The sequence below is a fragment of the Nilaparvata lugens genome, chromosome 3 (genome assembly GCF_014356525.2).
Source record: "Nilaparvata lugens isolate BPH chromosome 3, ASM1435652v1, whole genome shotgun sequence".
Lineage (NCBI taxonomy): Eukaryota > Metazoa > Arthropoda > Insecta > Hemiptera > Delphacidae > Nilaparvata > Nilaparvata lugens.
Window position 1 is genome coordinate 38,537,256 of NC_052506.1, and position 16,578 is coordinate 38,553,833.

At 35.1% G+C, this 16,578-nt stretch overlaps 1 protein-coding gene across 2 annotated transcripts in view; it reads right to left on the minus strand.

Annotated features, from left to right (window-relative positions):
- The window catches only part of LOC111054428 (flagellar attachment zone protein 1), a 52,916-nt gene that overhangs the window by 8,367 nt on the left and 27,971 nt on the right, over nucleotides 1-16,578 (minus strand). The window contains exons 1-4 of one of the 2 annotated variants that reach the window (XM_022341474.2): nucleotides 2,871-3,082; nucleotides 2,525-2,669; nucleotides 1,353-1,561; nucleotides 1-147 (exon numbers count right to left, since the gene is read on the minus strand). In XM_022341474.2, coding sequence (XP_022197166.2) covers nucleotides 1-147; nucleotides 1,353-1,561; nucleotides 2,525-2,663 — 495 coding nt within the window. In that variant the 5' untranslated portion in view covers nucleotides 2,664-2,669; nucleotides 2,871-3,082. Of the gene's footprint in view, nucleotides 148-1,352; nucleotides 1,562-2,524; nucleotides 2,670-2,870; nucleotides 3,083-16,578 lie in introns of those variants that run through there. The other variant, XM_022341468.2, reaches the window with a different exon arrangement.

The window sequence follows — 16,578 nt, forward strand, 5'->3', positions numbered from 1 at the left end:
CATATGCGTTTCATTGTATTGCTTGTCACGAACTTCGGTGATCTTAGTGAGTTCTGCCTTGACTTTGTCACACTGTTCCTGCCATTTCTCTTTTTCCTCGTTCAATTCACTCAGGGAGGCAATCTTGTTATCTATTTGAGAATCAATCTGGAAACAAATTAGATCAATACCATAGTTTTCATTCATGGCAAATTCAGGAAGCATAAAATACGTGAGTGCCGTGACGTCACAACTGATGTAATAGAAAATTTTCATTCTCTATTTGTAAAAATATTACACATCATTTGAATAATGCAACAAAAAATTATTCACCACCATAATTCATACTAGGTATAGATTATTTGTTATCGAAATTATAGCAGAAGTAGAAGTTCTTCTATGCTTGCGTACTAATGAGTTGAAGAATGACTAATTAATTAAAACCAGTTAGTGATCGCGTTTGCAAAATTCAATTTGTTTTAATTTTATGTCATATACATGAAGGGTTTTCGAGGCATTTACATATTTTGTATGTACAAAAATGTTGGTTATTTCTACATGTTTGTGTTTGGCCTGCGTGGGTAATGGGGAGGTTGATGAGAGATGAATGGATCTATAGTGAGGTCCACGGCAGTGGAGAAAGATAGGAGAACAACGTTGCCGATCCTCAGTCTTGTCAATGCCTTCTATAGACGGTAGCTGATACAAGTTTATTGATAAACAGTTATATATTAACTGTTCATTCTCGTTTAAAATAATCAATTATATTTTATTATGCAAGAAATAATATTTTTCAATAATTTAATAATGAATATTCATAATTAAGATGAAATATTTTGTAAATTAATTCTATATTGTTGAAAAACGATCTGGCAACAGATCAAAGCGAGAAAGAGATAGCGCTATCCGCTTTGTTGAATGATAGAAAAGATAGCAATACCATTGCTAATCAAACACTGCCATTTATAACGTGGACCTCACTATAGTGTTAGGTGATATCCTAACGGAGTTATCTTGAAGACCGTAAACTATGTTAGCGTAGCTAATTCAAATTGAATAATAGTAACGTATACCACTTTTTCTACTCACATGTACAGACTAATCGAATGATAAAAATTTAGAACTATTGGACAAATTTGATGACAATAATGACAGATCATTGGTATGTCATGATATTAAGTGAAAAACATAAATTAATTTTTGTCACCTATTAGTCATATATGAATTTCAAAGTGTATCTGCTGTAAATATTTCGATGCACAGGAATTTTATTCGTCTTTTTCATTCGCAGACGGTATTTTTCATTTTTAACTACCGGTAGCTATAATAAAAAGAATTCTCTAATAATAATGAAACTAACTGACGTTCCTTACATTGGAAAGCCTGCTCTCCTCGGTTTTTTTTTGCTTAGCTCTCTGGCTGATGTCTTCCTTCAATTTATTTCTCGCTTCAAGCAAGTTGTCACGCTTTATTCTGGAATCAGCTACGCGGCGAAACACCTGGCGAAGGGACACCAAGGAATGATCAGCAAACAGCAGGAAATTCATCATCAGACGCATGTATTTGAAGGTCGATTTTGGCACTAAAAATCACAAATATCAGTTATTACTACAATGATAAAAAATATAATTGAGATACATCGATAGCAAAGCTATGCGAAGTTTCGATTGTCAGTAAAGGTTGATCAGAGATCAAAATTTAACTAGGGATTAGTTTTTTTTTTGTACTTAAAGATATAACCAAGTGAATACTTGAAAATTTAAAGGGCTACTCTTATTCATCTGGAAATGAAAAATCGAAGTAACCTTTTTTAAAAAAACTTTTATTCTCAACATGTTTCAACATATCAATACCATTTTCAAGTGGCACTAAAAATCAAGTGGCACTAAATATGTTGAGACATGTTGTGAATAAAAGTTAAAAAAAATTGTTCTTAGATTTTCAATTTAAAGTATAACTATTTGAATACTGCAAAATCGTTCACTATGTTTCAATGCTTCTTACACTGATGATTTGCTAAACATTCCTATCATAATTACACATCATCTATATCATCACTAACTTAAGGCAATCTTACAAAATCCAAAGTGGATAAATTGGCATCGGAATTTGATTAAAAATTTTCAGATGAAACTGCTAATTGCAGTGGCTAAAACTAAAGCACAGTTGCTTTATAGCAACGAGTGCTATCAGTAGCACTGAATACTTTCACAGTGAGAATATAGGCGATATAATTGATAGATGATGGTGTAGCGACATTAATTTATTGTAGTATTCATCAGCTATTGATAATGGCATTATTTGTAATTTTTAAACACTAGACGCCTTAAAAGTAGTTATTTATAAAAAAGTAGATGACATTTATATACGATACGGCCAATCATATTTTGTTGTATTAACATAATATATCTAAAACTAAATAATTCACTAAATGAAATGCCAATATTCTTACCTCAACTTTAAAGGCTGTTGAACGATAATTACAACTTAAAATGAGTTATTTCAAAAATTGATTGACTGATTGGGTCTTGAGCACATTACTCACTTGGGTTTATAAGATGCATTACACTGAAATCGTGGAATCCAGGTATCTGAAGACATTTAATTGCTTCAACCAAGTTTAGAACCGGAATATGTTCAGAAAAAATCTCAAAGTTCCCTCCCAAATGGTCCACTTGCTTCATTTGAGGCTGCGTAAAAACAAAAAAATATCATTTAACCAGAGTTTGAAAACAAATAATCAGAGTTTGAAAAATGCAATTGGAAAGCATGAATATAAGCCTGCTCATATGTGAAAATAGCTATAATCGGTACAATCTTAGCGCGTAATGCTTATTCGTTTTTACGCTCACCGATAAAATAATAGGAAGAATAGATATTTTGTCACTTACTTATTTCTGATACTTGTGTAGACTTAACCAGCAGCCAGGGCTGCGGCAATCGTCAGATTTCTACAGTAATTGTGAAAATAGTACAAGGAATCTGGGAACCTCTTCAAGTGTTATACATAAGATCGTCAGTCAGCTTTTAGAAGCGATAGCGAACGGATGTGTTTTATAGAGCTCATGTTATTATTTCCAATTGTAGGTTAACGAACTGCTGTATCCAGTAAAATCGGGATTCCGAAATAGTGCTCGTTGGTTTGTGTGCGTGTACGCGCGTGCGGTAGTTACTATGTGCGTTGCCCGGATCGGAAAACTCTATTTAGGGAAGTGCTAAACGTCATTCTATTGTTTCATCACTAGTCAGCTATGTCAGATGTTAATAAATCTGAAATTATTATTCCGATAAATAATGAAAATGGATTGGTCGAAACAGTTGTAGTAAAGACTGACCTACTTAAAACGACCCATGAAATATTTCTATTAGAAGCGTGGAAAGATGTAGATAAAAATTCAAACAATCTGAAAAAGATAATTTTGAACTGAAAAATCGTTTGCAACAATATTACAGGCTAGATTACTGGTTTTAGAAACTAAATCAAATAATAAGGAGAAAAATGTTGAGAATGATAGCAGTGAAGTGTCAACCAAGCGACACCATAGAGTGATAATAGATCACAGACTGAGTTGGGCTCCTCATGTTGCATACCTAAGGCAGCGGGTTCGAAGAATTATATATGCATTCAGACTTCTGAAAGAAGTTCTTCCTCTTTCTCAACTCAGAGTAGTTTACTTTTCATATATTCAATCTATAATTTCATATGGTATCCTGGCCTGGGGAGAGGCCTCATTGGCAACCTTGGAGCCCCTGGCAGTAGATAGATAGATAGATAGATATAGATATAAAAGTGCTTTATTGAAAAAAAACAATATTTTACCAGAAGTATTATTTAAAAATATTGCATACACTATACGGCTTGGTCAAAGACCGTCAGCCGGAAATTCCGAATTACTAAGATAAATGAAAACACATTCTTCAAATCAAAATAGAATAAATAAATGAGTCTCTTTGGATAAAACAGAAGCATTCTAACATTTTATATTTCTAATGTGATCCAATTTCTTTCTTTATTTAAGAAAAAAAAATAATAATAAAGTCCAAATAAAACATAATGATCAAATTTCTTGATAATACACAAATTAAATTAAACAACCTGAGAAAAAAAAAGTCGGAAAAGAGTACCCAATGACTAAATTACAAAATATACAACTTACTATGGCACTAACCAAACATGCGTAAGAAGGAAATATCCATGTTACGCTATTTCATTTCTTAAATTAAAATGGATTAATTCTTTCTTTTTCAAAAGTATATAGGCCTATACCTTTGAGTGGAAATGATCAAGATGAGAACGAAACAGCACCAAATTGACCTCAATTACAAACATTGACAACTATTGAGATGATGTATAATAATAAGAACAACACTAATAATGGGGGTTCATTAGTATTTTAATATCAAACCAAACTATTAAATTATTGAAATACGTCAGTAATTAAACTCTTGAATTAATTGCCACCTATAGCGCCAAGCATCTCTACAAAATAATGCCAGCTTTACCCTATCCTTGCCGTTCAAAAAATCAATAAATGCTTCCTGGTTAAGCTCAATAGCTCCCAAATATCTACATCTCCACTCTGATAGAATGGGGCATACTGCTAGGTAATAGAAATGTCTAAGAACTCCTCTAATGCTTCATTAATCTTTATGAAGTATGGTGTCCCAAGAATTCATTTATTCACAGTACTTTCATTCATTCCCCTTCCATGAGTGAGTCCTCCTACAGATTTCATTGGCCTCATCAGACATTGCTCTATGCACATGTCTGTCCATGTTCCTGACCAGTATCTTGTTGTTCTTTTCACAGTAAAATATCCCTTGTTGATGAAAAGATCTAATTCTTTTTCAGAGAGTTTTTCAGTTATTTTGGTCATTTCTTGGGCATAAATATGTGCAGACTTTGCATAAGGCAAGTGGCCTGATGCATGGAAATATGGAAGCATATCTGTTGTGCATTTTAAATGCATAATCCAATCTCCTGTCCTCTCAGCATACACAAAATTAAGAGCTAAATCTATAGTGTGAAAAAGCTGCAGCCACAACTTAGCTGTCCTGCTTGTCTTTTCAATGGTTTTCATACATTCATCCAATTGATTGAGTTTTTCTAATAGCGAGGGGTTCTCTAATGCATGTTTTGTTGACATTTCTCCTGAAATAATTTTTCTACATAGCCTACTTCATCAACTTCATCAAAACAGTGTTGGATATCAGGAAACTGCTCTCTAGCAATTTTCATTAGAGCTGCTACTGTTAGTGTAAATGCTCGAAGACATCTGTCATAAGCATGCCCATTCATCATATGACTTACTGTAGCTTTTCCATACACTGTGCCTCAGAGATCTTCTAGACCACTTCCTTCCATAATCTTCCCAATAGCTCCCATATAAGACATCAGTAAATGAAATCCTCCCAAACGGACAACAGTTTTCGATATTTTACTGTCTTTATCAGAGGCACCTACTATATCCATAGCTTTTCAGAAAAGAGGCTGATCAAATGTAACAATACAGGTTTGATTTCGTTTCTTACTTTGGTCAGCTGCAAAAAGCAATGCTGTGTAGATGGTTGACATATTGCTGGGATCCAAATTAATAAATGGTACTGCCATAATGTATGTTGTTTGACATTCTGCTGAGTTTGTCATTAGGTTGGTCATAAATCCACTCCACCCAGGCTGTGAGTGTACATGAGAAAGCCATACGAAGTTGAGGGGATGCAAATATTCTGAAGGTAAACATTACACACTTCCAACTTCTTTCAGTTTATCCAAGTCTTCAATGATCATGTTAGACAGACCAGCATTTCTTTTCTTCATTGGATACACATACTCACGAATACTTTCAATGTTTTGAAATGATCCACTTGAAATCCTCTTCACAGTAGTTTGAGTTTGGACACAAGAACCTGGTGTGATGCACTGAATGCCTCCCATGGAATGAAAAGTTCCTAGTCCATCTAAGGTTCGAATATTTACGTCGGCATTGTCAAAAACGTGTTGAAGAAATCCATCAGGTTCAATAATTGGGGAGCCAGCACTGATTAGTGACGTTATGTAAGTCGAAGCTTCGTTGTATGATGCACACACTCCCATTGAAGACAACATGTTTATTAAATGTTTAGAACCATACAGTCGATGTAAAGTCAAAGCTAGGCTTGTCTGTATAGGTGAAAGGAATGATCTTGGTCTCACAGCAGATATTATAGCATGACTTATAACAATACATTTCTTATTGACTTTTTGTGATTCAATTGAATTCCTCTTCTTTGTAACCTGTGACATGAACATTTCAAGAGTCTCGGGGATGAGATTTTTCCACCTGATTTAATTGTTTCCAAATCTGGATACGAATTGAAGTCATAGGTTTTCCTTTGTATGTCTTCTCTTATTATTGAGGCAGCAGCTGAAACAATCCTCTTCTTCTCTTCTTCTAGATCAAGAACCCTGTTTCTATACCAATTGTCCACAATTTTATGCACATTGTCAGTAAGGCAGAAAACATTCTTTTTACCAGAAACATTTGTTAATGTTAGTCTCTCTTTGAAATGCTCTTGGAGAAGCTTTCCTAAGTGTTTGTCAGAATAAGCAGCATCATCATCAGCTAAAGATTTAAAAATATCCTGAACTTCTTTTATAGTATATTGGCACTCATCATTGTTTTCTATATAGTTACATACTTTGGTAAATGTAGAAGCTAATTTGGTTTGAGGTCTACCTTTTTGTGTTTCAATCGGTTTAGATTTAGTAAATTCTGTGTAGCAATGTTTGTGATAGCGCGCTTCTGCTGCTACTAAGTCTATTGCACTTAGAAGTCGGGCTTTTACATTTTCACCCCATATGTCACTCCTAACGTTGCACTTTTGTAAAAAACTTTCTTTGAACTCGATCGTCGTTACTTCGTGAAATGGTTTTCTATATTGAGTTGGAATTTTAGAGCTGTAATTTGCTGATTTTCCACAAATAAAACAACACAACTTAAAATCAAAATTGTCCTGATGGGTTCTACGAGTAACTCCAGTGGTTGATGTACTGGGTTCATTTTGTTCATCTAGTGTCTTTATAGCTGCTTGAATACTCGAAGGTCTTGTGTATTGTTGCCTACATAACTTGTGTAATTTAATAGTACTCTTTCCTCGTAGTTTTTCATGTAAACTGTCTCTTCTTTTTTTGCTGGCTTCAGAAATAGCATTGATTCCATTCTTTACAACTACAATATTGTCATCTAGTTTGTTACCACAAATTAAACAATTTAAGTCCGATTCATCCATCACTAATTGTTTCAAACTTGTTTGGAGTAACAGGAGCACATCACGCCGAACTGATATTTCTACAAAACTATATTTTTGTGTGTAATCACTCAGAAGGGATCACAAATAAATAAATTCATAATCGAACTGTGTGAAAAAATTGTCACCATCAATGCACTAACTACGAAAAATCTACCACGTGTTTCACTATGAAAAATTACGAAAAATCTACCACGTGTTTCACTATGAAAAATTACGAAAAATCTACCATGTGCTTCACTACGAAAAATTACGAAAAATCTACCACGTGTTTCACTACGAAAAATTACGAAAAATCTACCACGTGCTTCACTACGAAAAATCTACCACGTGCTTCACAACGAAAAATTACGAAAAATCTACCACGTGCTTCACTACGAAAAGTCTACCACGCACGTCCGAACTTGGCAAACTTCCCTCTGAAACTGACATGAGGGATGAGAATGCCACTCATACGAGAATGCAAAGAACGAGTTTCTTTTCTTTATTTAGCAACAAAAACAATATTGAGAGGAGCAACGTTAGCGCCGCACCCCTACTGCCCGGCCCAGCCATAATAATAGATGTCATCTATTTCTATGGGCCCAGCTCACCACTGTATTGTCAAAATGTAGCATACAAAATACTTAGTCTTTTGTATATAATATAGTTATATGTTATATAGTTATGCTATGAGCCTCACTCTGCATTTGTATCTTCAAAAATATCCATATTATGCATTCTATACAACATCTAGTCACAATGGTTCTCTTAAAATCTAACAATATAATTTTATGAACTTAAAGCCACAAAAACAAGCTACTTTTCTATTGAACATAAAAACTATTCTATCAATCTGAACTATGAGTATTGAAGAATAAAATATAACTGAGAATCTCTCGTTTTTCAAATAGACGCATGGCTTGTGCGAGCTTGATGTGAGGGGACCGCGTAGCTCGTAGCGTAAAAGTGTAGCGCGTTGCTATTTCCCCCTCCCAGAGCGACATTCCCCATTTTCAAAACTTTATTGATGTATTGAAAATGAAGCTTCAATGTATACTCGAAAATCAGCCTTTCATCCGTTTCAAGAAACAACATGTAATTTGGTGTGTTATTTGGCAAAGCGAACAATCTTTTAATATACAATCGTTTTAATTTCTCAATGCTATCAAATTTCTGAAACCCCCACACTTGTGCCGCGTAACAGATTATTGCTCTACTACATGCATTAAATAATACCGATTTAGCTTCAAGATTTATTTTATTGTCATTTATCACTCTGTTCCAACAAACATTCGAACTCAATTTTGCAATCTGTATCCTCTCCTTCATGTGCTGCTCCATGCTCATTTTTGGTGTGAATGTCATCCCCAAATATTTATAACTGTTAACTTGTTTCACTTCATTGCCTCCAAAAAACCAGCGCTCATTTCTACCCATTCTTCCACCGTTTCTGAAAACTAAAATTTTTGATTTTTCCAGGTTGACAGTTAGATTCCACTGCTCGCAATACTGTTTCATATTATTTATCATCCTTTGTAAGCTAACAGGAGAGTCTGACAAGAGTACAATATCATCGGCGTACATTAGTACCCTTATTCGTTTGTTTGCATCTCCATCCTCAGCATCTCCTTCAGTTTTTCCGCTCCGTCCTCCGTACCAGCCATCAGCCTGTTGCCATCTTTCGACCATTGGAATTTAATTTCTTCCACCAACATGAAATCGAATCCTATATAAGTTTTAATTCCGTTTGTCATCCTATCAATAGCTTTCTTCAATGCCAACAGTCTAGCACGGATAACACGAATGTCCTTTGGATAATCCCGATGGACCACATAATTTGTATTTTTCAACTTGCGTTGAAAATGATATGTTCATCTTTTGGTATATGCGCGATTACTGAAGGTCCTCTGCCCAACAAATGAGCCCTATTTACTTCGATTTCACTTGTTATACCTAAAACTTCCGAACAAAATTCTTTCACTTTCTCAACACATTTATTGTTTTCCACGTTTCGTAATCCTTTGAAAATCACATTATTTCTTCGTGATCTAGTTTCGAGCTCAATAAGCCTCTCCTCGCGTTAAGCGTTTGAATGTCTTCCTTAGTAGCAAGTTTAGAAATGTTTTCCTCTAGAATATTTTTAAAAGAGTCCATTAATTGTGTAAGTGACATATTTCCGACCTTTTGCTCACCCATATTTGCAATCTGTTGACGTTTAGCAAGATTCTGATGCACTTCTGGTGAATTTCTAGAACGTTTCTTACTTTCTGAACTGGATGAGCTCATCTGCCTCCCGTTAACACTCGTTAACCACAGGATTTAATTTAATATTAACTCACTATTTATAATTCCAATAAACACCTGAACTCACGAAATCAATAGGTTAGCAGAGAAAAGAACCAGCAATTTCACGCCGCAAAAACGAAAGCCTTGACCGGTAAACACTGATAAGAGAGCAAACTAAGCGACCGTTCAGCTCGGTGTCTCAATCGCAACTCCCTGGCAGTAGCACAGCGTGCAATTATTAAAAACTGCCTGAATAGGGATAGTTGCTACCCAACGGAGTTAGTTTACCAGGAATTCCATGTATTGGATATCAGACAGATTTATATTAAAGTTTTAGTAATTTTCATCTGGCATAATAAAAACACAATTTTCATTTTATCGAATTTACAATTTATTACAATATCAGACACCAAAATAACATTGGCATTGTGCTGCCACGCCTGCTCAATAATTATACCAGGACTAACAGCCACTATCTATGTCACATTCTGTACAGGAATATCCCAAACCATCTGAAGAAAATGGAAAATGTCAGTATTAGCAACTTTAAATGCTACCTTAAGAGGTGGCTTTTTGAAATTGGTAGGGACACCGCATCCAATCCGCCTATATCCATTGAAGATCACCCCTGGTTATGAATGTTCTTCTGGATATGCAGGACTCTGTATATCTCTTGAAATTATTCAGTTCGTACTACATTTTTTCTTTTTTTTAATTCCATATATATATTTAATACTACAGAAATTTAGGGTCAACAACATTAAGTGTTCTCCGCATCCTCTAAAGATGCTTTTTTATTTATTTACTCTACTATACTTATTCTATTGTTTTTTGTTTTTGTTTTATTGTAAATCTTCAACTGTCAGTTGCTATAATGCAGTTCACGGTGCTCATTCCCCACACCCAGACTTGTTGTCTTTGTGGGGAATATTCACTATTTATATAATGTTTCTGCTGCTGTATTACTTTTTTGTGAATAAAGATCATTTGATTTGATTTGGAACCAACAACAGAGGCGGTGGCAGCAGCAGCATCAGGAGGATACGAAACAGATGAAGAGGAGCTGAGAGGAGAAACTGAATGGATACTTCAGAAGACCCAAGAAGAGGAAAGCAAGTGAATCCCCGACAAAAGCATCCCCACCAAAAACTGATGGCAAATCTACAAACAAGGTAGGAGACAATCAATCTTCAATTCGAGGTGTCAACAAGAACCCGAAGCCCCCTCCAAACGTATTGAGTAATGTTGATAACTACAACGAAATCAAGGAGATTTTGCAACAAGCCAACTTGAAATATAGAGCAACAACAAACAACTGAAAATAAATGTTGAAATCGATCAAGATTACAGAGAACTCACTAACCTAAATTCTAAGAAGTTAGATTGGCACACGTATGAAAATAAACAAGCAAGGCCTATCAGAGTCATGGTAAGATATCTCCATCCTTTTTGTGATCTAGAAGAAATAGGTCTAAAGAATGATCTCATGGATCAGGGGTTCAAAATCATTGATGTAGTTAATAAGATAAGAAAGAATAAAGAAGACGGTAAAGATAATGTAATCCGACTTCCTCTATTCATGCTTACGTTTGAGAATTCAGAAGACTAAAAAAAATATTTACAACTTGCAGTACATATGCTACATGCGAGTAAAAATTGAAGCCCTCCGAACCAATCATATTATACCTCAGTGCAAAAGATGTCAGCAATACGGACATACTCAAAGGTATTGTCAACATGAAGCCATTTGTGTCAAAAATTTAACTATAGAGTGCACCAAGGCTAGGACTACTTCGCCCAAGTGCTACAATTGAGCCTACTAGAACCAAAAAGGGCAATCTCCATTTTAGTAAATTTTTCAGTAGAAGCAAATTTTCTGTTCTCTTATTTGTAATAGAGTATACGAGCTGATTTATTTTCTATTGTTTTGTTGTAATATGTTATTAACAATTACAACAACATTTCAATAAATAAAACAGTAGTATTTTAGATTTTTAGCAAATAAAAGTGGAGATTGCTCTTTCTGGTACCAAATATTTTTTTATAGTGGATATTGTCTTTTTTGGTCCCAACATACCTGGATATTGTTCTTTTTGCTCAAATCTACACCACATATACCTGAAAACCTCCAATATCAAACATCTTTGAAATTTTATAAGAAAAGATTGTAATCAAGAAAATTGTCATTGAGCTATCATTAGGTCTTCTACTTTTTACTGGAATTGTATCAATGCATTAAAAAAATAAGATCTTTGCGAATTATAATCCCTATTGCTGTAGAATCTACTGTGAAACTGTTGAATGTCTTTCATTGAGAGTGTGCCACATCTAAACGGTTTAATAATATGCTTCTCTTTACATTTCGAGGCTGTTGGCAAATCCTTTTGAGTGTACCTGTTGGCTAAATGAATTTTCAGTGATCTTATAGATTGCTTGAATGATTGTGTAAACAGTACCGGTATTTTCTTGGTCAACCCATTCCAACGTATCATCAACTATCAAGCTAAGGAGAAGGAGTGTTGCACCCTGAATAATATTATTTCACAGTATCACGTAGTAGGTCAACTAGTATTATTCTTACAGTATCAAATTAATATAAGTACTTTGCTTTTAACAATGGTTTTTTTCCACTTATATGGCTGGCGACTTCTCTTCCGAGCTTTTGATGGAGACACAGGGATCACTACATGTTTTTCAGGATCCATAGCTCCACTTAGTTTCACTCTTGGCTCTAAGTTTCTACTCTTAATAATAATAATTCAACACAATTATTGAAACACTGAAAGCCTATAATAACTCTATTTTCAATGAAAATATAGCGATTTGATAGCTGGAACCAGACAACAATGAACAATGAATGCACGTAAAAAAACATAACATCGAAGTTGAACAGCTGGAACAGTGGTCACGTGACAGCTTCCTTCTAGCTGAAATGGAGTTTGTCTCTTATGATTTCAACACTCGGTGGAGATTGTCTCTTTTTGAAAAAAACCACGATTTTTGGATCCAATTTTAACATGGATCTTGTATCTTTTTGTAATATCTGTGTTGAGAATTGGATAGAGCGCCTTTCTATTCATAGAATGGGACAAAAACATGAAAATGCAAGAATAATGGAGATTGCTCTTTTTGGTCCCAATAGGCTCAATTGTGGTGCAGCTTACCCTGCAAACTATCGGGGTTGTCTAGTTGCCAAAGATCTACAAAAAAGAAGGGATAATCTGAAAAATTAAATTAAAAATATTTTTAGAGACAAATAAAATAGATATAAAAACAATACAAAACAATATTAGAGCATATGGGTGATAGATTCATTTTAGGAGGAGATTTTAATGCTAAGAATGTAGATTGGGGTTCACAGTTATCATCCACAGAAGGAAAAGAATTAAGAGATGCTATAAATGAATCAGGATGCACTTATCATTCTTTGATGAGTCCAACTTATTGGCCTACAGATACAAATGAAATTCCAGATCTCCTTGACTTTTTCATATTGAAGAGAGTATTTAGTAATTTTATCCACATTGAAGAGAATTTCGACTTAAGCTCAGATCACTCCGCTGTAGTGATCACAATTAGTGAAAGATTAATTCAAAGACAATCTAAGCCTACACTCGTCAATAATACTACAGATTGGAGAAGTTTACCAATCTCAGTACAAGAAAAGCACCTGCTTTTGATCTCATCACTGGGTGTGTTATGAAAAAACTACCATGTAAAATCTGACAAGGCATTTATTGGAACGGTTCCACTTGTTACTCGTTCCGCTACTACGTAGACATCATGTCGTCATTTTGTCCGTCTGCGCTGACCGGTGACATCACAGTCACGGTTCTTGCCACTGCTTTAATCAAGTTGGTTTTCTATACTTTTAGTCGTATTATTTGTCGTTTCAATTTTAATATTTGTAGGCTACTATTCGATTTTTTGGAATTTATTTTGTCTTTAGGCATCTTACTTTCTAGATATTTGCTACTTTTTCACCAAACGTTTGTAAACGTGTTATGTTCGTGGATGACATTTCTGTTTTCGTTTTTGTTGCTGAGCGTGGGTCTGTCTTCTTGTCTTTTGCAATGGTTCCTAGTCGAGAGTGCATCTACGCTCTCGGTCTAAACCTTTTATCCATATTCATCTGATCTACGAAACGTTTTTAAAAGTGAATTATTCTTCCAAATTAATTCATTTATTCTATTCTTCAATTGTGATTCAACTATTCATCGATTTCTTTGCATATTTACTCTGATAAACTTTGTCAAAATTGCAACCTCATGTGGGCGTTTATCGCTATTTATTTGATCTACGGAACGTTTTTAAAGTGTGAATTACTTCTGCAAATTAATTCGTTTGTTCTATTCTTCAATTGTGATTCAACTATTCATCGATTTCTTCGCATATTTACGCTGATAAACTTTGTCAAGTTCACAACCTCGTGTGGGCTTCAATTGCCATTCTTCTAACAATTGGCTTCACCTCGTGTAACTCAAACTTTCAAGTTCATCTTCTTTACCGTTTGGAAATCATTCTAAAAATTCCACAACTTGAAGGTCGGATTATTCATTTGGAATTCTACATGCTTCCACTGGGGGATTTGCCTGCTGTGGTGGATGCTTCCATTCTTGTCATCGCATGGCCAGATCACACCGTCGCTTGCTGATGTCCTGTTCTCTTGGGTACTGCAGATTCATTGCCTGTCTGCCTGGCTGCATCTCCTCTTCAAAATTTTATTCAGGTTACGTAAATCATTCTATTCAATTTTTATTTACATATGTATTACATAATTGTTTTGTTGATGTCTATCTTGACATTCAATTCACTAAGGCCACCGACGCCTATTAATTCATTGGATTTGACAGCTACCCTTGGCTTTACAAGTGATATTCTGAGGCCACTGACGCCTATTAATTGTTTTGTTGATGTCTATCTTGACATTCAATTCACTGAGGCCACCGACGCCTATTAATTGATCTATTGATGTCTATCTTGACATTCAATTCACTGAGGCCACCGACGCCTATTAATTGTACTATTGATGTCTGTCTTGACATTCATTCACTGAGGCCACTGACGCCTATTAATTGTTCAATTGATGTCTAACTTGACATTTAATTTATTGAAGGCCTTTGCCGCCTATATTTTAATGTACTCTATTTGTTGAGCACTATCTACAGCTCATTGTCATTTGTTATTATTCCTTTTGTACTATTGATGTCTATCTTGACATTTAATTCACTGAGGCCACTGACGCCTATTAATTGCTCAATTGATGTCTAACTTGACATTTAATTTATTGAAGGCCTTTGCCACCTATATTTTAATGTACTCTATTTGTTGAGCACTATCTACAGCTTATTGTCATTTATTATTATTCCTTTTGTAAATCATTGTCATTTATTATTATTCCTCTTGTAATTCATTAACATTGAATTTTGCAGCAGTAGCTTTTTCATTATAGCACTCAAATTATATTCACAATTCAGGTATCATTAATATTACCTTTTTGATTATTGTCAGGTTTCAATGGTCATTAATGTCATTGACCTAATCTCATTTAAATTTTGTATTTCTCTAACGTTTTATCACATGTTGTAATTTTCCCAAGATTTTTTCAACTCAGTCTTCTTACAAATGTTTTTTGTATGTGGCCATCTGCCTATTATTATTTTATTATTATTAAATCTTATCTTGTTGACTCATTTAGTCTTTTATTGGCGTACTTACCACACTTCAAGCTATCAGTATTTTTATGCAGAGAATTCAAAGATTTATTTGTAGGTATTAATACCAACTATCATTCACAGTCCACTGCCCTGACCTTGGATTCTGTCATAAAAATTGGTTCATCTGGGCCAGATTTCTTGATCCTGTGTTTACCTAGGATAATTGTTAATTGGACCAATTGGATAAAAATTGGTCCTCCAGCCCGTTCATTTTTGATCTAGTGTTTACCTAGGATAATTGTTAATTTTTATTACCCATTTCTTGGTCCATTGAACCTTAGGGTTTCAGTGACCGTGTGCCTAATAGTCTAGCTTGACGCCAATGATTAGGTCCTAATCTATACTCTAGAGTATATTTTATTCCATTGAACCTTTGTATGTTTATATTGTTTAATATTAAGCATTCACACACTTGTTTCAAATTTTCAGTACTGGCTGCAACTCAAAGCACGCTGTGACGTGTATGCACCAGCTATCAACTATCTTGTACCCTGAGAGACTGAACCGCACTGAACTGGTCACAGACGGCTATTGCGCATTGAGAAAACAACACACGGCAAACTACACCGCCTTGCAAGCTCGCTACTTGACTCGCCGCACAGCAAGCTTGATACAACTTGCCTCAAACGCACAGGCGTGCCTCTCTGCGTACTGGACCAGCGCCCAAAGTTGCTTGTTGGTGCAGCAATCGCATTGCTACAGTGCAGCATCGTTTCGTTCACTCAGGTTTTTCTGTTAGTTTTTAAGCATGTCCGATCATGAGGAAGATTCACTTCCTGAGCCTTCTGCTCTTTCCAATGCAAGAGACAATTTACACCACGAAATAGATTGGTTCATAACCAGCTATAGCGATTATGTTGTGGTCACTGAAGCCACTTATTATCAATTGTTGACTGTCAAAAACGAACTAGGTTCACTTAGAATTAAGTATGATAAAATCCATGAACAGTTATGGAATTCAGAGTTGCAAGCACAAGACACTTTAACTCATTTTGAAATACTTAATAAGTTTATCTCCATTACCTCTAAGGCAAACGCTGCATTAACTGCTTTTGAAAGCAGACAACGCAACAATGAGGCCACTGCTGGTGCTTCCCAGCGGCCAACATCTCAAAACTCACATTTGGCAATTTTCAGTTGCCTCAGATTCCGCTTCCACGCTTCAATGGGGAGCTTTCAAAATGGCAAGCATTCTCAAGTGCTTTTACCAATATTATTGGTAATCAGGATAATATTAATGACTCATTGAAATTTTTCTATCTTTGTCAATCACTCAGTGGTGAAGCTCTCGCTAGAGTGGAACACATTGAAGCTGACGAAAATGGTT